We start from the raw sequence: 26,056 nt of genomic DNA on the forward strand, positions 1-26,056 counted from the left end.
CATTATGCTGCCTGATTTCAAATTGTATTGCTTAAAAACTATAGTTTACTAGAAAGAAAACTAAATGTTTATTTTGAGTATGTAATTTTAGAAAATGAAAACAGACTCATAAAATAAACAGTATGTTATTACAAAGGTGAGGTTTGAATTTCCAAATATAGCTCTTAAGACATGATATTTCTTAAACTTGGGTATGCAACTGAAGTTGCATTTGACAAGTCCATAGTACGATACCAAGCTCCCAAAATTTTATAAAGGCTAATTTACTGTTTCGTAAATTAGGTTATAATCAGCTAAGAGTTAAGAAATGTTATAAAAACTGTTATTCTTCTTTAGAAAGCCAACAGTGAATAAACTTCTATCATATCCAAACACTTTACCATATGAAAATTAGCTCAGTTTTGTCATCAGATAAACTGAGATGAAAACTTAGCATGAACTTAATAAAATTTAAGATAGATATAGGTTGGTTTTACATCCTTATAAGGAAGAAATACTTTAAATGAAATGATTAATTCATATTCTGCTTAATCAATGGAATAGTCATTTTTGAGTTGAGTGAATATCTCCTAAATTCTTTTCAGCTCTTTTAATTAAAGGTTTTAAGAGAGAAAATACCCATCAGTGGAATTATTGTCTCTTTCTATAGCTTATTCACTGTAGTATATATTCAACATCTCTGAACCAATAGTTTCCCATTCAAAGAATGTTTTACCACGAGCTGAAAACACTGGATATTCTTTATAGGGAAACTAGACAATTAGAAATAAAAATTCTTGGGCAATTCTTGGGGAAAAAAAGCCTAGAAATTTTCTTCTCAAAGAATTCATCTTGGTCAGTCAGTTATAGGTTTTTACTTGGCAGCAGTATTTTGGCTCTTCCCACTGTGGAATTTGGAATTCATAGGGTCCAATGCCTTCATTTTACAGATACAGAAAACCAGTCCAGAAGGTGATTAAGTGACTGAGAGTCACACAGATAAGCAACTAAGACAGGTTTTGAAACTACATCTTCTGACTTTCCAATGCAAATACCTTACTACTTCAAGATATGGCCAGGGGCTGTGGCCTTCAGGAAAAAGTATGCATTGTTATTAATTTAATTCAAACACAAGACCAAAATGAGATTTGGAAAAGGAGAATTTCACTTATTTCTGGACTCTGTGACTTCATTGGGATAGTGAATTCACAGAGAAGAAATTCTTACCCATATAGCTCAATAACTGGTTAGCAAATTCCAATAGAGTTGTGATGTAAAGAGCCATCCACATCCAAAGAAAGAACTATGGAAATTGAATGTGGATCAAAACATAATATTTTCACATTTTTGTTGTTGTCGTTTGTTTGCTTGGGTTTTTCCCCTTTTGATCTGATTTTTCTTGTATAGTATGACAAATATGGAAATATGTTTGGAAGAACTGCGCATGTTTAACATACATTGGATTGCTTACTGTCTTGAGGAGGTGGGGAGGGAGAAAGAAAAATATGGAACACAAGATTTTGCAAAGTGAATACTGAAAACTATCTTTGCATGTATTTGGAAAAATAAAATATTAAAGTTAAAAAAATAAAGTGCTAAAAAACAAAAAAAAAATTGTTCTGCAAGCTAGAATACTAGAAAGTAACCTAGAACACTGATATGATTGGTCAGTTTCTTGGCCAGGTTCACAAAACAAGCATGTGTTAGAAATAGAACTTGAATCTAGGTTTTCCAGACTCTAAGGTCAGCTCTCTATGATTTATACCAAGGCTCCTTCTAATGAATTCTATCATAAAATATTTAGAAAAGTGCCTGGCATATAGTAGGTGTTCAATAAATGTTTATTGAGCTTTGGTCATTATTGATCAATATCACAACTATATCTAAAAAAGAAAGAATATTCAAACATACAGCAAAACATGAAAAAATTCATTGAGTCTTCTCTTATATTTAGAATGCATGGAATAATCATTTCCCTAGCACGATTTAAGGATCTCAGAGAAATGAAATATTGGAATTCCTACAAAAGTTAATTAGAATCCAATAGAATACCGTTGAAACAATTGACTAGTTCATTACTGAATGAACCAGTTAATTAATCTTCCTTGGAAATACTTCACAGGCAATGGGACCTCCCAGTCTCTAGAATGGTTCCTTACTCAAAACACAAACATACCTCAATCTATCAAAGAAGTATTTCAAAAGTTTGCCAAAGCTTCCCACATGACTTTTTAATCCTCCAAAAAATTTGTGACTAGAATTCACATTCTTTTTCCTTCATATCTCCTATCTGGGGGATCATTGTTTTCCTGCTCTCTGATTGTAACCTAAGGCAGAGTAGAAGGTGCCAAGAGGGCTAATATCACACAGGTGAAGAAGGTAACCATTCTAACACTTAAGAGGAGGGGAATGAAAGTCTATCTTCTCAAAATCATTCCTCCATATGCCTGCCTCCAGTCTTTTAACAGAGATTTATTTAACAACGGTTTTCATGGCACTAGATGCACATATTCATTTGTAAGATGATATTTATTGATGTCAGAAGCTTCTTGAAAGATGGCATTGATATAGGGAAGGGGGGGCAGAGTAGATTTGAGGATCCTGAAAGGGGATAAGAGCATGACTCAGGGAAATTGTGGAGATCACTTTCTATTTTCACAGTTAGCCCTGAGCTGACTTTGGTTACCAATAGAAATCAGACAATTAAGTACTGAACAAATTACATATGCTTTCAATAGAATCTCAGAGTGGGAAAGAATCTTAGAGAGCTAAGGAAAATGAAGCCCAGAGAAAACAGGATAAATCAAAGTATGGTAAAAGGCAGGATAGCACTGTGGAGAGGGCTCTAGATTTGGAGTCAAGATTAGAATTTGACTATGATCTCAGGCTCTTACTAGTTATGTGATTCTGGGAAAATAGCTTAATCTCTTCTAATCTCAGTTTCTTCTTTGGTAAAAATGAAGATAATAATGGCACTTGTATCCCAGGATTGTTATGATGAACCAAAGAGATAAAGCACTCAATCACTCTGCAAACTTTAAAGTACTATATATAAAGTAAATGCAGAATAATATTATTATCTAGGTCTCCTAAACTCTTAACTGCACCAGAAAGTTGAGGCTGGCAGAAGTCTGAGAAATGGATAAGTTAAAGGGGATAAAAGAAAATAAGACAATGGTGTAATTGTACTAAAAAGGTGTAATTAAAAAAGCTGACATCCTACATGAAGAATATAAAAGTAAATGAACTCTCCAAGTCATTTCTATGAAGTTGACAGTCCCCTTTCTAAGATAAACAATCTTTCCCTTAAGAAATTTAATCATGTTTATAACTCAATATCACCAATCCTCAGGAGAGATATAAATTCAAATATAGTAATGCTATTTATAGTTATAGTTATAGTTACTATAAATAGCATTATAGTTATTTGACTATTAAAATAACTTGTTCCTCACATTCAGGAGTGTGTATGTAAATAAATACATTTGTAATCTGGTGACCCTAAATTGTTATGGAGCTTAACTAACAAAGCTAAGAATTAGTTAACAAGGGTATACAAACATAATTTATCTCAGTTCTTTATTTCTAATTCTTTACCACACAACAGTAGCCCTTTACATTTAGAGAGAGAAGGGGAGAAAAAACCTTTACATCTTTTCTTTTTTAATGATGGAGGTGATCATTGTCATTTATCTGGATCAAGCTATGGAGGGTTTTTTAAAGCTCTTAAGCTATAGGACATCTGACATTCAAACTATGGTTTGGGAAATCAACCTGATTCACCCTTCAGTAAGTAAGTCACTCTGTAGACAATAATTTTTGAAATGTTTTATCCCCCATTTCTTTCCTTTATTGGTTCTACCACCTCAGTTTTATGGCAGAAAATTGAGTATTTATTTACTTTCCCATAGTGAGAGGCATCTGGTGAGAGAAGCCTGAAGCAGTGCTCAGCTTTTGGACTCTAAATCTTTGCCCTATGAATTTCCTAGTTATAATTTTCAAATGTGATGCCCTTGCTAATATGCTCCTGAGTCTCATAAAACATTGGGAGCTTGTAAAATTTCTTTAAGGAGTTCTAAGACTGCCAGGTGTTTAACTAAATCTCTAAAAAAAGGAATAACTAACTCCTTTCAGTATCATTTTTGTGATATAACAAAGAAAATTATTCCAAGACAGGCTGAAGAAACTTAATATATGGCTCTGTTAGACGTAACTTTATTTGATTCATTCCACAATCTTCTTACATGCTTCAAGTTTATGGAAAATAGTGGTTGTTGCAATATTTTCATGGGAAAGAGAAACCCATCAAACTGTGCACAACTATCAAAACCAAAGTGAAAACAGGTTCCCTTTCAAACCTTTGGGCCATGCATAATGACTGAATGGCTTCAGTGGAACATACCAATGTAAAATGAAGCTGAAAAGAAGTTCAGGAGAGAAGAAATCAAATATACCCAGGAATGAAATGGAATTTTGGGGGAAAATTGGAAGGGGATAGGTGAGTAAGAACAAACAGTGAATCTTATATTGAGCTATTCAGCTTTATTATTCATGCAATAGATTTTTGCTTAGTGTACTTTGGGGAACCCCTATGCCAGACATGCATCAGGGATGATGGAACTTGTGTGTCTAAAAGGATAATCTTATTTTGGCTTGATAGAAAAGCTAAATTTTCACTGCCTGTCCCTCAACACTTCTAAAATACTCATCTCTTCCACTTTAAACTAAGATAATTCCCCAAATTCAATGAGATAGTCTCCAGGATTTAAAACAAACATTTAAATGAAAGACTACAAAAACAAACAAACAAAACAAACCCTGAAGATCATGGTATTTAAAAAAAATCTCTTGAATGTTTTTAAAATGGGCAAATATTCCCTTTATAGAATATCTTCCAAGAATTAAAAACTCTTCTGTGTGAACAGATAAATTATTTTCCTATTATATGAGGCCCATAGAATGTCAGAAGGCAAAGAAACATAACTCATAAAATCCTGAAATCCATTAGTATCCCAGAATTGAATCCTTTCAAACAATACTGAACCTTTTTAAATATCCAGTGCTACCTGAATGGTGGAATTCAGGGCAAACTCTGGAGTCCTAAATGAAATCACTTTCTCCAAAGGGCATATTATTATTTAGCTTGCTTGCAAATAAGGACATTGCACTTTTAATATCAATAACTATTATGTGTATATTTTTGTCTTTGGATAACATATGCTAGCTATTGATATATTAACTGGCACAAAGAAGGTACAAGTGAGAAAACATGAAGAAGGTGAATTTTTTAAACTTTTTTAATTGTAATCACCCTTGCCCTAATGCCTTTGCTGAATGTGTCTTTACTTGTGTTTCTACCAATCATGAGTTTAAAGATTTGCAACCCAGATCCATACAAAAGTATGAAGGTAATTTATCACTGCTGGAAAAAACAGCAGATAGGAGCAAAAAACATGACATTTTTAGTCTTTTTTCAGAAGAGATTATGATTTTATTATTGAAAGGCTAAAAATAAATAAAAACGTTATTAAAAAAATTTTGGGAAGGATACCGATTGTATCTCAGTATCAAAAAAATGCAATTTTTTTAATTGAAAAAGGAAGTTGAAATGAATATTTTAGGTTATTTAATAAGCATCTTAGATTTCATGCGTTAGCAAAAAATGAACACACCAAATATTAGTGCCTCTGCTCTTTGCTTAATCTATATTCTCATATTGTTGAGCAACTATAGAATCTGAATAAATGAATGCTATGTTTCAGATCAGAAATGGCATATTATGCCATAACAATTTGACCAAATTTCTGTAACTTTTAATATGAATTCAAGCATGACATATACTGCAAAAGTCTTCATTTTTAAAGTCTAAGATATGAGGCAAAATAGCCTATTCAAAAAAAAAGGGACCTTTTCATTTTAATTAATCAGTAATGTTTTCTTCTGCATAAAAATGAAGTTGAATTAGAACAAGTACTTCTATATCATGGTCTCTGAGGATAAATGGACTATCAATATCCTCCTTATTCTGGGATAGGGCTGACTGTTATCAAAGAATATGTGAGATAAGTAAAATCTCTAGCAAGTATTAAGGAATTGGAAGGGGCTTGAGTATGGGCTTAGTGTGAGATGAGTATGTGAGTATGGATTCAGTATCAGACTATGTGTCTGTATCCTAAAACCAACTCTTTCAAGAGATTTATCATCATAGGGCTGGTTATCAGGTGATATGTATATATATTTGACTATAGCGATTCGTGAAGGTGTTCTACAAATTGTAGGGGAAGGAATTATAAGCATTAGTGTTGTGAATATCCACAGTGATGAAATTCTTGATTGACTGAATATTGACAGAGCTGATGTTTCTTAACTATATGATTCTTTTTCCAAAATAGATAACTGAGATCAATTTAAAAAGTTTTATTCTAAAAACACTCAATAACAATAATACTGATTTTTTAAAAAATGGCTTGGCAAGAATGGATAGATTTCAGACTTAGGCAAATCAGAAGTATTTTCTCACAGTGCCCGTTGAAGAGGATCTTTGTGCCATTAGAAAGTTTTTTGGTGCATACAAAATGTTGAAATAACAAAGTTTGTTGGCTAATTTTATGCTGACAATGAGAAGTGCATTTATTTTTAAGACCTCGGATAACTAAGAATCAAGTTAATATAAAGGAAAATTTCTTAGGTAGATTGCAAGTGTGTGCTAATTAAAACCACTCTCCCTACCCCTCTACCTAGAATTCTGATTCATAAGTCGCTAAACTTGAGTGCTTGGAATATGGTTGAAGTTTATTAGCATTTTTAAAGATCCATGGCAATAGCCTGTACTTTCTGAACCTCCTCTCACTGATGTTTCCATCAGCTGGCTTGTTTCATATGAAGTAGATAGTAGAAACCAGTACTACTTCTACTTATTTCAAATGATGACCTCTTTTAAACCTCATCAGAATCCTCGGCTTTCCCACAATGGAGAAGAAAACACGAACACTGATCAAGGTCTGCTATAGGAGATGAAAGAAACAATGACAAGGAAGGACTGGTTAAATATCATAAAGGGAAAGGACAGAAATGTGGAGCAGGACTAAAAACAGACTTACATTGGAAACAGAAAACAGGAAACATACTCTTTTATTCTCTGAATGAAAGACAGGCCAGGTGAAAGGAAGATAACAAAGCTATGGCCTTAGAAAGAAAAGATTTGATAATGTTTGAAATTTTTGATAGCAGCAAAGATATTTAAGGTGTTGCCATGGATCTTTTCATGTTGGCCAAGACTTCTTAAGACTGTTAATTTACTCATCACGATTTAGGTTAATTTCTATATAGTGGTAGCTTAAATATTTTTGGAAATACACATCATTTATTAAAACTATGTACCAATTTGGCCAGCATAGGAGCTATATATTACATATTAAGTGGCTTTTGAAATGTAATCACCAAAATAATCTCTGTACTCTAAGCAGTAGGTTAAAGCCATAGATTGCCTATATATTTCTAATATGTAATATATATGTATGTATGTATGTATATATATATATATATTTTTCCTTTATCTAGGGCCCTTAGAAATGACATATTCCTCCCCAAGGAAGATGTTATGTCAATTCTAAACACACACACACACAAGTGTAGTGAGACATCAGAGACATGCGGAGAGGTTAAAAAAGCTCAAGGCTACCTTTTGGAGATAAACCTTATTAGCTTTCACAAGAGTGCTAATAAATCTCCACTATGCAGGGCACTAGCTAGAAAGACCTGACTCCTTACCTTTGAAATGGGGAAAGAAGTGGTGTCGGAATGGGGAGTTGGGGCGGGTGTCATTGTGGGTGGAGCTGAGACTGCTAGTGCGCAGGTGTGATAACCGCTGCACACCAGGAGACAGCAGCTCTTCAGCAGCAAAAGGAATCATGGGGCAGGGACAAAATGAAAACAAAAGAAGAATAAAAATTAAGACAGAAGCAGGGAGAAAGGCACCAAAAGAAAAGAGCATTTTAATCAGAAGTCTGAAAAGTAGGAAGGAGAAAGGGTTAAAAAATATACCAAATCAAGGGTTAGGCAAAATTTTAGAAAATATTTTAAAAAACAAGGTTGTCGTTGATTCACCTATCAGGATAAATGTCTTCATTGGAAAAACAAGAGCAACAACACCTCATGGGTTGGGACACAACCAGCTGTTGACATGCAAACACTGCAAATACCCAAATATATCAATTAGCAGCGGTTTTGATAAACATTTGACAACAAAGCCAACTGAAAGGCATGTAAGAAGATGGCAATTTAAGGAAATTTAAAGTAAGTATTTCTTGATATCAGAAATTACTATTATTATTATTTTTGAAAAGCTGCAAACTTCTCTCCAATAGCTTAATGCCATTTTGGTATTGATTTAGAAGGGGAAAAATCATTTTTAGGTTTTTCTGACAAGGCTGAGCACCATAGACAGAAGGATCAGCCTCCAAATATCTTTGAGAATCAGTAGACCCTAAAAATTAAAATCAAAAGAAAACAAAACAGACACACACACACACACACACACACACACACACACACACCTAAAGGATTTAAGACAGATCTACATAGCCAGAAGAAAACAAAAGTGACTTAGGGAGGCATGAGTAGAAATCACTAGAGACATCAATACCATCCACTGTCACTCCTGAATCAGAATCTAACTCCAACCTCATTTACAGATATACAGATTAAATCCAAAAAAATTACCCCTTCTGCCCTGTAGCAGAAGTACATATAAGTGGAGAAATAAACCTTACAAAGGCTAGGTGAGTCTAAAAAATTCATAAGACAGTTTTAAAGGAAAATATGATTGCAACAGATGAATACTCTTGAATGATCAACAGAGATAATTTTTTTTAAAGGTCATGTAAAGTTCCCTATTCAATCCTCTCTCCCTTCTCTCCATTCTTTACTGGAGCTTTTTTCTTATGAGATGAAGATAAATACCAGAACTCAAAGAACCTTTTTCTACCAATCACTCCATGCAATCTATGCCTGCTTTGATGCCAGAGACCAGGTATCTTGGTGGTCTATAATTCCCTCAGAGGCTATAAGAAAGGGATGAGGCAGTGACAAAGAAGATTATGTATAACCTGGAAGTACCAGCTTTTAAGTGGAATATTTCCAGTTGGTAAGTAAAAATATTCAGGCATCCTGAGTATTTAATGAAAGCCTCCAAAAACAAACAAAAACCCCAGTGTATTTTAATTCATTTATTTAACAAGTATTCATTACCTGCCTGCTTATTTGCCTACCATTGTGCAAGAAGGAGAGTTGAAATGAGACCTACTTTGGCCAAATGAGGATTGTGTGAGCATTAAATATGCTGTTAACAACTAGAAATTTGCAGCCTTTTTACAGTCATTAATTTCTTTCAGTTATCATTCTAGTACTTTTTAAAACACAGTGACATGCTGACTTTTTCATCATTAAATCAGGTAAATAGACTTAACATAGTCTTTATTGATGCACAGAATAATAACAACATTTTACCACCATTTCCACATCTTCCTTTCTAATTCTATTTCACAGGGTATTTTTAAAAATTCAGATTTCTGATCACTCTTCACTCTCCAATTCCACACAGAAATATTCCCCTTCCCCTCACCTTGCCCTGACAGCAAAGGGGATCCTGTACTTGAAATGAATGGAATGAGAGCAAGAAAGTTGCAGTGAGGGCCATAGTATAGGTGTAATTCTGATGTGGTCTTCAAGTGGTATATACAGAAACTATCTTTTAATTGTTTTTGATAGGACCGAATACTTCCAAAGCTTTCCACAGCAATGTGAATAACTATGAGCTTATGCATTTGGCTCTTTCAACAGGTCATTAGTGAGGTCTGCATTATTCTGTCATGGAATAGCAATATCTTGATGAAGACATTTAATCATCGATATAGGTTATTCATAAGAAACCATTAATGCAACTTTAAAAACTCAGTATTTAATGAATAATATGAAAGATGGCTATAAGATAGTTGTCAGAAGGAGGAAAAAATGTTAAAAACTTGGCCACTATCTTTCCAAAGCCAATGATGGCTACCACTAAGTTATCAGGTGGAAATAACGATGTCTGTAAGGAGATCATAGATAGCCATTATCCTTACCAGGTCTGTGAAAATGCTGTGGAGAACGTGACATTGTTGGAGTGTAACTATGACGGCTGTAGACAGGAGAATTAATGGAGCCCTGACTAGTTGATCGATGGATCATTCGATCACGAACATCCTGGTATCCCTAGAAAGAAAATGTCCAAAAAGTTCCCTAAAATCAGTATGATACATAAATACTTTCAATAGCCCCATTAGATAATAAGGTCCTTGAGGACGGGAACTTTTTTTTTCTCTTATTTCTTTTTGTATTACTAGTGCATAGAAAAGTACTTAATAAATGTCTGTGTCACTATAATTACATTTTGATGAAAACTATTAAAAATAATGATTCCCACTTTCATCATTATAACTCTGAGAGGAAGATAGTATGTTATGATTCCCATTTTATAATTGAAGATAAGATTAAATGACTTGATTCTTCAGGGTTAGCCATATAGATGATACCTCAAGAGTACAGAATTGGGCACACCATATATTATGTATGTGGAGCTGTCTCTGAGTCAGTGTGTGGCACTCTATTACCAGCAACACTTTTTTGGATTTGTTCCCATATCCTGTAGACTTTGGCGAGTAGAAACACATGAGGCTAACACATTTTCCCAAGGTTTTTTTTTTTCATAGCTACTAGAAATAATTTTCGGGATTTTTTTGAATTCATGTTATTTTAAAAAGTCCTGAAGAGTATCAGCGACCCTAAAAAATCTCAAGTATTTTTTACTGCCTGAGTGAACCCCAGTTTCCCCACAGAACACTTACTTCTGCAGATGGTGTGGGAGATAGAGTCCTTGGAGACTGTGAGAATGAGAAAGAAGGATGCAAAGTCAAAACATTTTCTTAACATAATTTTTTTCCTTCCAGAAATTTATCATTAATTATTTCTACCTTCTTAGATCTGCGACTCAGTGATAAATCTAGAAAATAATGGAACAATATGTGTTCTAAGCCCATATCCTATCTCTCTGAGCCCAGTTTTTCTAGAGGTGAAATGATCTGTTTGTACTTAGTTAGCTATTAAATACTGGAGATGAGATTAGAATCCAGATCTCACTTGACTACATTCAGCATTCTTTCCACTATGTTTAGAAAAGATTCAAGAAATGCATTTTATTTTATTTTTGAAGAAGTGCTTTTTTAGGGGAATTCTAGATAGAGTTTGATGTTCATAAGACTTTACATATGCTGCCATCTTTCCTTTATAACAAAATCTTACTTATCTCTAAAAGAACTGGCTCAAGTCCTTTTAACTCCAGAAAATCTTCCCAGACCATTCTTGCCTATAATGATCTATCATTCTCTCAAAGTACGGTAGTTATTGTTTATATTCTTATTCACCTGGCAAATAATAATAATAAAATAATATTTAAAATTTAACAACTAAATTATAATTATCAATATGGGAATTCAAGCAAGCCTTTTAAAGTTTGCAAAGTGCTTACCAAATATTACTTTATTTTCATAACAATCCTGGGTAGTGGGTGCATATTATTATCCTCATTTTACAGATGAAGAAAGCAACACAGATAGAGTTAAATGATTTGCCCAGGATCACACAACTAGAAGATATTTGAAACTGGACTTGAACTCAAGTCTTCCTGATTCGAGATCTAGAGCTCTATTCACTGTTTCTCCTTCAGTTTTCTGTTTATTACAATTTAACCTTTCATGTACTTATACTGTGACTCACTGGCTAGACTACAAGCTTCTTAAAGGCAAGGTCCATGTCTTTTTTTGTATCTCTTAAACTCATAGCATGGGGCTTTACATACACTAGGCATTTAATATATATTTATTGATTTGATTTATCCAGATGATAATAATAATTGCAATTATTATTATAGCTAGCATTTATATGCTACTTTGATCCTTACAATAACACTGTGAGGTTGATGCTATCATTATTTCCCATTTTGCAAATGAGAAAATTAAGGATGAGATTGAATGAGTTGTCCATGCACATAATAAGCAAATATCAGAGAGAGGATTTGAACTCAGGCATCTGTGAGCCAAATTTAAAACACAATTGAGGAAGTAATGAAAAGCCAGTGAAAGCTGTATTTTGCGGGGCAAGGATTGTTGAGAGGACCTACATTTTAGGAAGATTACTTTGGCAACTTTTGCAGGATGGATTGGTGACAGAAGAGAGGGGAGGTAAGAAAATCTCTTAGGAGCCTAATAAAATAATCCAGGTAAGTGATATCAAGGATCTAATCTAGAATGATATCAAACTTCTGTTTGACATTAAAGTTTATACTGGTATACAATAAACACTTAATAAATGTTTGTTGATTGCCTGCCAGATTTGTTTTTAGTATTTAAAAGGATTCTGTTCAAATTATCATCATCTATTAGTACACCTATGGTTAGAAATCTCAATATATTTTTTACTAGCATGTATTTCCATGGGTTTCATATGAAGGCGATTTTATGGTGACGACTTTTGTTTGTACAAAGTCTACATTAAATGCCTGCTTCTTGGGCTACATTTGGTCACTGCTCTCCTATAACAATAGCAGCATGAAGGAAACTGGGAAGTGCGGAAGACCCAAGAGATCTTCTCCTAAGAGTTACATGTTGGCCTTCCTCTCTACATCTCTGATGTTCATGAAAAGTCCAGCATCAGTTAGGGAACTGAATCTTGCCCAGTGGACAATTACAGTAATTGTTGGCAAGGAAAGTGGATGTATGAAAAAGCATGTAGAATTTAGAAACTTGCTGTGAGTAACTCTGAAAAAGCCACAAGTCAGCATCTCTCATTTTGCAGAAATGTGTTGTGCTTGACCACTAGGTGGTACTACATGAAAACAGATATCATTTCTCAAGCAATGGAACTTTCCAATTCTGAGATACTTTGGGCGATAAAACATAGAAATGAAGGTTTTTTTGCATGTGAAAAAAATTAAGAAAAGAAAAAAAAAGATATCATTTCTCAAGCAATGGAACTTTCCAATTCTGAGATACTTTGGTCAATAAAACATGGAAAAGAAGATTTTTTTGGTGACAAAAAAAAATAAGGAAAAGAAAAAAAAATTATGAGAATGAATCCAATTAAAGCTAGAATTAAATCATGCAAAAAAGTAACCTTTTTTCTCCACTCATGAATACATATTTTTATTGTTTAATGGATTGTTTTGTGCTTTTGACTCTAATTAAAGCTTTTATTTTGTGCCAATCCATTCTTGGTTTGAAGTGAGGACTACAGCACTGAAAGCCCTAATCCTGGGCTAGGGGGACAGACTGAAGGACCCTAAGATCCTGGATTCAATACAGGATTTTCTTCTGGGTTCAGAGTTTCAGAAAAGATTAGGCTTATCCTAGTAAGTACTTTGAATCATCTCGGTGGTAAGAAGAATCTAGGTAGCTTTACCTGTAGGAAAATTTAAGCATCAATAATAGTATCCTCATCATCTCAAGAACACACTGTGTTCATTATTTCCATCTCTCTAATCTTTGACAACATGACTAATGTGGAAATATGTTTAATTATTCTTCTCTTCTCTCTCTCTCTCTCTCTCTCCCCCCCCCGCCAAATTATACAATCTTCATGTTTTTTCCATTTTAAATTTTATTGTTTATTCTGATTTTAAAAAGCAAAACAAAACAAAAGCCCCAATCAAATCATTCCATATGTATAGCAGAACATACAAAAAAGGATTTTCTATAAAGCTGTGTACACTATTTAATTTTATAGGAATACATATATATAAATTCAAAATTGTTCTGCTTGGCTCTGCTTTCTTTTGAACTTGTTTTTGTTTTCTTTTGTATCTTCTGAAAAGTTTTTTTTTTTTAATTTTTAGTTTTATTATTTTTATTCTGAATTTAAACAATGAGAAAAAAATTTAGGGGCCATTCTTTAAAGCATCTTTGTTTCCTTGATAGAGCTGAGTTAGTTAACAGCTATGTATTAAATGCCTATTATATGCCAAGCATGGGGCCAAGTGCTAAGGATACAAAGAAGGAAAAAAAAAAAAAAACTACACTAAAACAGATCTTGTTCTCAGGAAGCTCACAATCTATTGGCAAAGGTAACATGCAAACAGCTATGTATAAACACACATATGTATACCCATATACATACATATATATGTATGTATATGGGTATACATATGTGTGTGGTGTAGTATAGTATAACTAGAGGTAATTTCAGGGGGAAGCATTAATGCTAAGAAGGGCTGAAAAAAGATTTTGGCAGAAGCTGGGATTTTAGCTGAGACTGGAGGGAAGCCAGGAGTTGGAATGAGGCAGAAGAGAATTTCAGGCAGGGAAGATATGCAGTGAAAATGCACGGAGTTAGGAGATGCAATGTATTGTTGGGAGGAAGAGCAAGAAGACCAGGATCTCTATTCCAGAGTGTTTTGGGGGAGGAGGCAAAATAAGATGCAAGAAAACTGGATAGGTAGGAAGAGACTAGGTAATAAAGTACTTTGAATGCTCCTTTTCCCCCAAGACTTTTTTTTCCCTCTGAGATAATTGGAGTTAAGTGACTTGCCCAGGGTCACACAGCTAGGGAGTATTAAGTGTCTGAGGCCAGATTTGAGCTCAGGTCCTCCTGACTTCAGGGCTGGTGCTCTATCCAATGTGCCACCTAGCTTCCCTCCCACCCCCTGAAGATTTTTTTTTATTAAATCCTAGAGGTGATAGGAAGCCACTGGAGCTTATTGAAGAATAGGGATGAATGGTCAGACTTGTGCTCTAGAAAGATCAATGTGAAGGTTAAGTGAATAGGGAAAGTCTCAAAGCAGGTAGAACCAAGGGCAGCCTGATGCAACAATAGAGGTATAATTAAATTGCCAGATCCCTTGGGAATTCATTACCTCTCCAAGGCTCTGTCTCTCCTGTTTGTCCTCATATCCTGAAGAGTAGAATGGCTCATAGGTAATAAGATCTGGACGTTCAATGTCATAAATTGCCTTGACCTTGGGAATGGCTGCTAAATCCTTGTAATCTAGGATCTCATTGTCAACTTTTGCCTGGAAGAACAGAGGAGAAAGAAAAATTAGCATGAATGCTCATATCAGATAGTAATCTGTTACTGCCAGCACCATCTAGGTTTGATTTTGAAAGATGATATAGTAACTAGCACAATCATATTCTCAGGAAGACTGCATCTTTACTGGGAAAATTAGTCAATTAAAAAATTGGGAACTTATGAAAAAGACTCTATAGAACTCACTAAGGAGTAGGTCAAAAAACCCCCCAAAAACTCCACCCTTAAAAATATCTTTCTAAATTTATTATGTAGAGAAAATTAACTGGAAACAGATAGGTAAACAGTCTTCCCAGATGGTGAAAAACAAGGGCTGCATCTTTAAGCAACTAAATATTTAATTATCTTTCTCAAACTCATGATCTTTAATAGCAGCATTTAAGATCAATCCTCAATTATCCTCATGTAAATTATATTCAAGAAATGTGTAGTCTGACATACCATGATTTCTAGAATGTCACTTGCTTGTCTCTCTATTGCCCAGAGGATGTGTGGTTAGAAAATGAAAATTATTTTAATATTAACTCAATGATTATAAAGATAGACTGACTATAAAAATCAAACAATTGTATTTCATGACATATATGAAAATGTTTTTTGGATGATCTGTTTTCAACTAATTATACCATTGCTACTTTTAAACAATTCTCTACTATTAAGTACACTATACACTAATCCACGCCTGTGAAATTTTTGAGGCAAAAGAGTTATTTTTTCATAGTATTTTGTGTTTTACAATTATGCGTAAAGATAATTTTTAACATTGATTTTTATAAGATTTATGAATTCCACATTTTTTTCCCTCCTTCATTCCTTCGCAAGAAAGGAAACTAATATAGGTTATATGTGCACAGTCAAATTAAACATATTGCCACATTAGTCATGTTGTCAAAGAAGAATCAGAACAAAAGGGAAATGATGAATGGGCAGGTCTTAGAAAAACTTGAAAAGACTCAAATGAACTGATGCTGAGTAGAATGAACAGAACCAGGATTACATTGTATACAGTAGTACATAATGTAGTGATCAACTATGATAGATTTAGCTCTTCTCAGCAATGCAATGGTGAAAGACAATTCCAAAAGACCCAAAATGAAAATGCTATCCACATCCAGAGAAAAAACTATGGAATCTAAATGCAGATTGAAGCATACCATTTTCCCTTTTTTCCCTTTTGTTCTGATTCTTCTTTGACAACATGACTAATGTGGAAATATGTTTAATTTGACTGTGCACATATAACCTATATTAGATTGTTTCCTTTCTTGAGAAGGAATGAAGGAGGGGAAAAAATGTGGAATTCAAAATCTTATAAAAATCAATGTTAAAAATTATCTTTTTTTGCTTTTTTTTATTATAGCTTTTTATTTACAAATATATGCACAGGTAATTTTACAGCATTGACAAACCTTTTGTTCCAATTTTTCCTCTCCTTCCTCCTTCCCCCTCCCCCAGATGGTATGTTGACCAATACATGTTAAATATGCTAAAGTATAAACTAAATACAATATAAGTATACATGTTCAAACAGTTATTTTGCTGTACAAAAAGAATTGGACTTTGAAATAGTGTACAATTAGCCTGTGAAGGAAATCAAAAATGCAAGTGGACAAAAATAGAAGGACTGGGAATTCTATGTAATGGTTCATAATCATCTCCCAGAGTTCTTTCGCTGGGTGTAGCTGGGTTCAATTCATTACTGCTCTATTGGAACTGATTTGGTTCATCTCATTATTGAAGAGAGCCACGTCTATCAGAATTGATCATCATATAATATTGTTGTTGAAGTATATAATGATCTCCTGGTCCTGCTCATTTCACTCGGCATCGGTTCAATGTAAGTCTCTCTAGGCCTTTCTGAAGTCATCCTGCTGATCACTTCTTATAGAACAATAATATTCCATAATATTCATATACCACAATTTATTCAGGCATTCTCCAATTGATGGGCATCCACTCAGTGTCCAGTTTCTGGCCATTACAAAGAGACCTGCCACAAACATTCTTGCACATACAGATCCCTTTCCTTTTTTTAAAATCTCTTTGGGATATAAGCCCAGTAATAACACTGCTGGGTCAAAGGGTATGCATAGTTTGATAGCTTAAAAATTATCTTTATATGTAATTATAAAACACACAATAATATGAAAAAATAACTCTTTTGCCTCTAAAACTTCACAAGCGTGGATTAGTGTATAGTTTACTTAATAGTAGAGAATTGTTTAAAAGTAGCAATGGTATAATTAGTTGAAAACAGATCATCCAAAAAACTCATTTCCATTAAGTAACTCAATACAACAAACAAGCATGTATAACATTTGGTTTTTCATGTGAGTGTATATATCTATATTTATACATATATATCATATCTTATATATATATATGTGTGTGTGTGTGTGTATATATACATATATATATATGTACACATATATATGTAAAATTGCTATTTTTCCAAATATAGGTAGATGCTGTTATGATTAGTAAGATACAACTTCATTTAAAATTGTTAGTGAATTCATAGTAGCTTTTTGTCATAATATTATTTTCTCAAGAGAATTGATAGATTTTCTATTATGTCATTAATAAGAGATCCCTATATTTACTAGCTTTATTGAAGTGGATACTTACATAGATGGTATGACCTGGAGAGCCAGGGATGCTTGATCCTGGTCTGGAATAAATACTTTCAGAAGATGTCCTGGTTGGCTGTAAAACAAGGATGAGCATGTGAGAGATAAAGCTGATGTTTAAGGATCACGGTTGTCAATGAATGAGATTCTGGAAACTAAACTCCTTTAAAAAAAAAAAGTCTTTTTCATTTTTATGGGTAAATGAATTGTAACATAAGAAAAAAGTGAAAAAAAGACATAAGAAAACTATAAAAATGTACTTAAATGCTTATAAAGTCTTTGAAGAGCTTAGAAACATCATTTATTCTCTCGGGCCAAATATTGCATGTTGAGCTCATGGGTATGAAATTCACATTCATTGCTTGAAGTTGAACTAGGCTTACATGGATATACTGATATACACAGGCTATGTAGGTTTCTGATGCTGACTTTCAGCAGATTTAAAATGGACAGTAGCATCCTAAAAACTATGAGAACAGCAGCAATATATAGAAGATAAGTATGAGGAATGTGATCAGCTGCCCTGAAATGAAAACTCTCAAACAAAACAGAAAACCTAGTGTATCTACCTTTCTACTGATATTTGCCAGAAAATTCTAATTAAGAAATTTAACTTCTTCATCTTTAGTAATGTACCTACTTGCATTTTATACTTTGCAAGCCTGAGCAACCAAGTCTGAAGAACACACAGGAGCTTTACTTGGATTATCAGTTTGATGTTTCAAGTATGAGTCACAAAAATACTGAAGATTGAATCATTCATAGATTAAATCATTCCTATTACCAAAGTGAAAATTTGTGAGAGCTATAACCAAGATACGGTGAATGGGGATTTGTTTCAGAGCTCTGATTTTGTGTTTTGTATACATATATATAGTCTCTGTGTGTGTGTGCGTGTGTGAGAGAGAGAGAGAGAGAGAGAGAGAGAGAGAGAGAGAGGAGATGAATCCCCTTGGCAGACCAATGAAGCCAATGAACTCTCCAAAATGTTTTTAAGTGCTTATAAAATAGCAAACCAATTATACTGAAATACAATTAAATAGATATACCCACATATATAAATATGTATGTATAAAACCAAATTCAAGTTCATAGATTAGAAGGCATATAGAGTACTTGCAAATCTTCAAAAGCACCGAAACAAATGAATTTTATATCAGGGTAGCAGGAATCATTAGCTAAAATACAAAGTTATCAAGTGCTATTTCCTTCCTGGAGGCTGCACCCCAAGTGAGCTCCTTCTTGTCTGGCTCCTAACACCCTGTTGTGGAAGATTTGTGCCATTCCAGAGAAGATGATTCCAGGAGTATATTCTGTTTTGCTTGCCCGGGGCATAAACCTTACTAGTTATGGCTTTGGTGACAAGAAATTGTACTTTGCCAAGCACAGATCTCATTAAAGATAGATCCAGTTGTAAATAAAAACGCAGGGAAACAGCATTCCAAAGCTGCTCCAGTGTTCAGTGATGGTTTAAGGGTACGCAGCTCAGGAGAATTATAGTATAAAGTTGTTCTCGGGGTCATTAGTTTTATTATCTCTAAATCTAATGGCTTACATGCATTTTTGGAAACATGCAGTTTTTAAGTGACAGAGTTCATACAGTGATTCAAATCTATAAGACAGATACTTCAATATTTTCAATTCTGAATAATATTGAGGTACTATCATTCTCTTTAATGCTTGCTACAGTAGATTTTCAGTCCTGAGTCCAAGTTGAGATGGTTTCTATTCAATGCATTAACAATATTCCAGAAACAATATCAATCTACAACAGCAATGCTGAAATAAAAACAGAACTCTTGACAGAGAGGTCCTAAGACATGGGGCCATCCCCAAATGCAAGACTAACCAAATTATAAGGCTAACTATTTATTACAGGTAATTCTTATGGTTTTAAATGGTCACAAATGACTTCTAGGTTATTCTTCTCAAGTTTTAATATTATTAATATCTGGCTCCATTTTCTCCATTTAATATATATGTTGATGACCTTCTAAGAAGTATTTAATTTCTCAGCCTCTTGAACTCCAGTGATCTTTTTAAACTCACCTCAGCCACTGATGTGATCACAACTCAGATCTTCACCATTTCTTGGAACAATGTCATTTCAAAGATATGAATCTTTACAATTCTTCTCTTCTCAATCATTCCCATAGTTTCAACTACTTCTTCTAAGTAGATGATTCCCAAACCTTTTTCTTTAGTCCTGAGTTTTCTTTTTCCCAAGCTCCAAACTTGTATTTTAACTGAACTATCAAGCTTCTCCAGTCAAATGTTCCACTTTTACCTCAAATTTAACTTGCACCAAACAGTTTATTATCGTTTCCTCTAAATTTATACTTCATCCTGACTTCTGCCTATTAGTTCCCTCATTTATTGGCTCCCATGTTTGGACTTTTTCCTAACCTAAAGTTTCTGATATTTCAAACTGAATAATGAATTGTTGATCTATAGCAAGAAACAACCTTGGAATAATTTAATCCAATCCCCTCAAAATGAAGAAACTGAAGTTAAGTGATTTGCTCAAATTCACACAGTTAATGCTAGTTTTGGGAATGAAATCCAGGTTCTGATTTAAAACCCAGTACTCCATCACACAAATCTCTGCCAATTCTGTAACTCTTCAATTTTAGGTTCCTCTTCAACTATACTACCACGAATCTACTGTATACTTTCATTACTGACTACCTGGGACTACTGTAATAGTCTTTTAGAAGGACTTTTACTTCCATTCTATATTCCCTCTCCTGTATCATTTGGGGTAGCAAGGTGGCACAGTGGATAGAGTGCTAGGTTTGAAGTCAGGAAGTTTCAGCTTTGTGAGTCAAATTCAGACTCTGACACTTACTAGCTGTGCGACCTATTCCTGTTTGCCTCAATTCCTCATCCGTAAAATGAACTAAGGAAGGAAGTGCAAACTATTCTACTATCTTTGCCAATAAAACCCCATTTGGGAGCACAAAGTCATACGTGATTAAAACAACTGAACAATAACAACAAAATATGTCTTTTATACTTTTGACAGAACTATTTCTGTTCAAAAGAGTTTGGTGGCTTCCTATTGTCTAAAGAATAAAATTAAACTCTTTTGGCTGACATTCAAGGTACCCAATATTAGAACAACTTACCTTTTGAGTCTTATTTCATATCAATCCCCTTTTTTTAACTCTCTGTGGGCTATAACCAAACTGGACTGCTTTCTGCTTTACACATATATGCCCTATGTTAACCTTTTAAAATTTTGCTCTACTTGTATTTTCCCTTCTTTCTTCTGCTGACTTCCGACTTATCCTTTAAGACCAATCTCAAATATCACTTCTTCCATGAAGCCTTCACTGCTTTCCCCAGGATAGCAACAATCTTCCATTTGGACTTTACATAATATTTTGTTCTAAAATTCTTTAGTATACTTAGATAATGTCATTGTATTAGATTTGAGTACACTGTATTAGAGTTGAACAAGCTTTATGAAAATAAGGGTTATATCATTTCTAAAGTTTGCACTTCCTCTTGTGCCTAGCAGTTTTTTTGTTTTGATGTGGGTTTTTTGAATATAGTAGGCATTCAATGAATATTCGTTGCCTGAGATCTGCCTGCTTGTGATCTGTGATTCAACTCAATTTCAATATTAGTTAGCTATATAAAATGAGTATGATGGGGTGAACTATCTTAGAGTTCTCACAACATGTGGTAAAACTAGAGAGGCTATTTTCATAATAAATGAGGTAACAAAATTTTCAGATTAATATGTTTTAAAAAATTGAGATAGATAAACAACAACAACTAAAAACAATGTCTGCTCATGGGAATTATTTTTACTGTCACAAACTCTGAAACAGTTATGATCTTATGCACTGTGCAAGGGTGTGGTGAAGACCAGGGAGTATTTCAGTAGAATCAGATGTCTGGAGTTACTGAGATTGCCATGGCAACTGCCTGTTTTCATTAACATCCCTAAAGAATGTTATGTAAGTGGCCAAAATAAAAGCTGAAGCTTTAGGGGTTCTCTCAAGTTACTCATCTTTATTATTTCTGCCAAATGGGGTTGTTTTCCTCTTTTGGTGGGGGGGAAATAATTCATTAAGGATAGGTTTTGAGGCAATCTAGGCTGTGATGTTCTGTATTTGCTGATAGGTGTGTGTCAGAACGGCAATGTCAGAGACTTTGAAAAAAGGGACATTGAGTACTCTGATTTGGATATTAAATAAGAAGGGAAAGGTCACTTGGCTAAACTAGGCTGATCTTCACTTACTCTCTCCTTTGATTAGTGAGTCCCCAGAGTTTCATAAATTCCTTCCAAGCATTTATCTCAATCATCTGTGCTATTGGTTTTATAAGCTGGCCATTGGTTCCACCACTGAAGTCCATAAAATACTCAGTTAAAGTTCCATGCAGTTCTTAAGTTCTGAATCCTCTGTCTAGTTTTGGGATATTAATTCTTCAATTTTTCTCTGCCTTTTCCTATATTTTGAAATCTGCAATGAGACGCTTCAAAATCAAATGAAAAAGCCAGTTGCCAAATTTGTCACAAAGTTTTGCCTTGAATTTCTTGATATTACTTAAAGTTCACATTTAGATGAAAAAACAGAACCTGAAGCATTTGAAAATGTTAATGATTTCTTCTTTAAGTCTATCAATGATCTAATTTACTTCTGCTTTATTTTGACTTCATAACCTTACAAATAAATTCACCTTTGAAAGTTCTTTCTTTGTGGGCTCCAATATTTCACTGTTGACCTGTACTGGTTTCTCCAATAATATGGGGTGAATGTCAATTAAAGTCTGTATCTCATGTATCCGTATCTCTGTATTTTTGTATCTTATCCTTCCCAATAAACAATCTTTACATTTTAAATGTTTGTTAAATAAAGCAGGCTTCCTCTAGAATTTCCAAAACAGAATTGTACTTTTATCTCTTCTCATCTGAATTCAAGCATCCTAAGGTACTGCAATCCTATAACATTTTCAAATATGTGACTTTTATTCTAGAACAGCTATATACCATTGTACTCATTCTAGTAATTACTGGAAAACTCTCTTCCTGGTATGGAAGAATTATAATTAATTCTGTTCTCTGTGCTTGATTGTAATGTGTCTTCTCTAGGCATCTTATCTGTCAGAATAATTCAAAATATGCTTTCTCTTGAATTATGTTCAAGGTTTACCTACACATTCATTAATTCCCTGATTCTTTTCACTCTCTGCTACTATTGGCTTCAAATGTGTACCTGTCCAGCTTACTTTTTTTTTTTCATTTTAATGTTGTCTTCCTCTAAAATTACCTTCCTCCTCTGGAATGCCAATTTAATAACTTCTAGATTTCTGAAAAGCAAAATTCCATTCCTTTTTCTGATCATCTGTTGATCATTCTCCTCCCCTCTTCCCCCACCCAGTTCATTCTTACTTGCATGATTTCCTTGTTTTGTTCAAGGACAAGATCCAACTATACAAAAGACATATAGAGTTAATCCTATAAAAGCTCAAATTCTTGCCCAAGTTGTCATTCATTAAATCATGTAAATTACTATCTTATTTATTTTCTTCCTCTCTTATATGTCCCCTTTATTTTTTGCCTATACTTTTACTTCTCTGCATCCTGATACCCATGTGACATAAAAATGTAAACTTAAAGATCCCACTGCTCTTCCTTAAATAAATCCTCCATCTCCTGAAAAATTCTAGCCATCCTTTCTCATTCTAGCACATAAGATCCTGACCAAGTGCTCTGATATCTATAAACTAAGGACAAAAGTTTAACTGACCAGAAATCTTTCTATTTATAGCTCTTGGTGACAAATATGTGTGTCCATATTAACAATAAAGATATTTTCTCGTTCATTAGTCCTAATGATATTGCATCTATTCAATAGAGAAAATTATAGAGTCAAAAGTTCACTGAGCAATTTGGTCATAATAGAAGGCTGAGTATGGTATTTATCATTACACAATTTTCAATACAGAGCAGATATGCATTTTTTCATTCTTCCACTATGAGTGGGGAAAAGAACATTTTACAATACTTGTTAGGAAATTTTCAGTTTTCTTTATTATTTTTCAAAAGTTGTATCTCCCCAGAAGTAGGAAAGAAGAAAGAGATCAGAAACATTAAAGATTTGCTCTAATCTACGACAAAGTATTTAATTGACTTAATCATTATTTTTAGCAAATTAAAGAAGGGGAAAGGACCTCTTTTTGAATTCACTCAAGTTAGACACTGGAATAATACAAAGTTATTCCCTTTATAACATAAAGTTCCATGAATCTCTTTACTCTCTGACTGCTATATTCACGTAACCACCTTGTCATCCCCAAGTACATTGAATATTTTTTCTAGATGACATTTCTAAGAGAAATATGATTAAGTGATGGGGGGAGTCATTGGAAGATTGGCATTTTATTCCAGCAGGAAAGAAAAATGACTCCAACCAACAATGGTGGATGAGTCTGAAAAAGCCACATGTGTTCATATGTTTTTAAAAACATTCTAATCTTCTTTTATTTCACTTGATTTTTTTTCCAAATCCTTTGCTCACTTGTTCTACAATTCTAAAGGCAGGACCACTGAATGAATATTCTACTTCAGTGATCTTTTTATATCATCCCACCTCATCATCACTCTTTGATTACTGCCTATTATCAACAACAGATATTTGACTGGTGAAAGCTAGAGAAATGGCATCTTTTATTTCCCTGGTGAAGGCTGGAGAAATTGCATCTTTTATTTCCCTTCATTTGTGTACTACTACAATTCCAAAACATTTTGAGAATCACTGTGTTCACTCAATTTTGGTTCCCAGGAGCAGCAAAGCAAAGACTACCTTTTTCTAAACTGCAGGAATTAAAAGCCATGCTCTAAAAAAGATGAAAACTACAAGAAACAGAAAAAAAGAATCAGATCATCGTGATCTGATGAACTATTACAAGTGTAACTACTGTTATAAGGTCATTATCACCTTATAGCATACAACTGTTGATGTTGACAGTACCTGCCTTTGGTTTTTGTTGAAATTCATTAGACAGGGTGATGGTAACAGCTGCAGAAGAAGGAACAATATTTTTTTAATCCTTCGTATAATCACTTAACTATAACATCGCTGGAGGAAAGTACAGGGAAGGGAAGAGATCATTTTGAGTTTTTGCTGGTTTTTAATACTGACATGCATTTACACCCATCTGCCTGTGTGTCTATGAATATGTATGTATGTATGTGTGTGTGTGTGTGTACACACACAAAGTGAACATCTGATTCAGTTTTGCACATAATATACAGTGGGAATGAAAATTCAGTTTTCATAAGGACTGATTATCTCCATTGGATGGTAAATATGTATAAAAGAAGATAGAATACTATGAACAAAATGAAAATTATGAATAAAGGAGTGATTGGTCTAATAAAAATTCCATAGTGCTCATATATGTAAGCAGCAATATTGATTTTCTTGATCCAGACAAAAAACTCTAATGATCTTTTTTCCATGAGTATACACAGAACATTTGGTTGGTACATTAGAAATCAGCAAGACCATACTTGACATGTCTACATTAGTTTGAAAGAAAAACATGCAGTTTCTAGAATAGCCACCTCATTCTTTAGTCTCCAAGGACCCAACATTAAAAACCATCCAACTTCTTTATTTTAGTAACACAAATGTGATCCTACAAACATCATGTCTTTTTGTATAGCATATGCTTTTTCTTAAAAATATTATTTTTGCAAAATGAAAAAAAAAAGTGGTCCATCGACTTCTGGTCAACACTTTATCTTTTTGTTTAAGGCACTCTGAAAGTAGAGAAAATTTTGGCAATTTTCAAGCATTTTCTGGACAGCAATTCATCTGAAAAAAATCTGAGGGTCTTAGTGAAATACAAATTCAATATGATCAAAATCAGTTTGATGTATAAGTAGAAAAAAAAAGAAAAAAAGGTAAATGTAGCCTCAGGATGAACTAAGAAAGTTATAGCTTCTGAGAATAAAGAAGTGATAGTGCCTTCATGCTCACCTGATATAGTCAGACTGTACCTAGAATATATTTAGTTCAGGTGCTATAGTTGAAGGAAGATCAGTTATAAGATGAATGGAAAATATCAAGAAGAGGCAATCTTGACCTAATGCCATATGAGTAGTTGGAGGAATGGGACAAGGAGTCTGACTTGGGAATGACATAATAATTGTCTTCAAATATGTAAAGGGCTAGTATGTGGAATGGCAATTAAAAGGCAGAGTAAGAATCTATAGGTGGAAATTTTTTAAAAAGGTGAAATTAGACTTGATCAAAGGAAAAACATCCCAATAATTAGAGTTATCCAAAAGTAGAATGGGCTGCTTTGGCAGA

The 26,056-nt window shown here is 33.8% G+C and overlaps 1 protein-coding gene across 12 annotated transcripts in view; it reads right to left on the minus strand.

Moving 5' to 3' along the window:
* Positions 1-26,056, minus strand: part of ABLIM1 (actin binding LIM protein 1) — a 297,172-nt gene that overhangs the window by 25,731 nt on the left and 245,385 nt on the right. For 7 of the 12 annotated variants that reach the window (XM_051981492.1, XM_051981491.1, XM_051981489.1 and 4 more), the window contains 4 exons: positions 17,722-17,799; positions 14,921-15,076; positions 10,863-10,898; positions 10,101-10,230 (listed from right to left, as the gene is read on the minus strand). In XM_051981492.1, the coding sequence (XP_051837452.1) occupies positions 10,101-10,230; positions 10,863-10,898; positions 14,921-15,076; positions 17,722-17,799 (400 nt within the window). Of the gene's footprint in view, positions 1-7,749; positions 7,870-10,100; positions 10,231-10,862; positions 10,899-14,920; positions 15,077-17,721; positions 17,800-26,056 lie in introns of all 12 variants that reach the window. The other 5 variants (XM_051981486.1, XM_051981481.1, XM_051981480.1 and 2 more) reach the window with 1 other exon arrangement.

The sequence above is a fragment of the Antechinus flavipes genome, chromosome 2 (assembly GCF_016432865.1).
Source record: "Antechinus flavipes isolate AdamAnt ecotype Samford, QLD, Australia chromosome 2, AdamAnt_v2, whole genome shotgun sequence".
Classification (NCBI taxonomy): domain Eukaryota; kingdom Metazoa; phylum Chordata; class Mammalia; order Dasyuromorphia; family Dasyuridae; genus Antechinus; species Antechinus flavipes.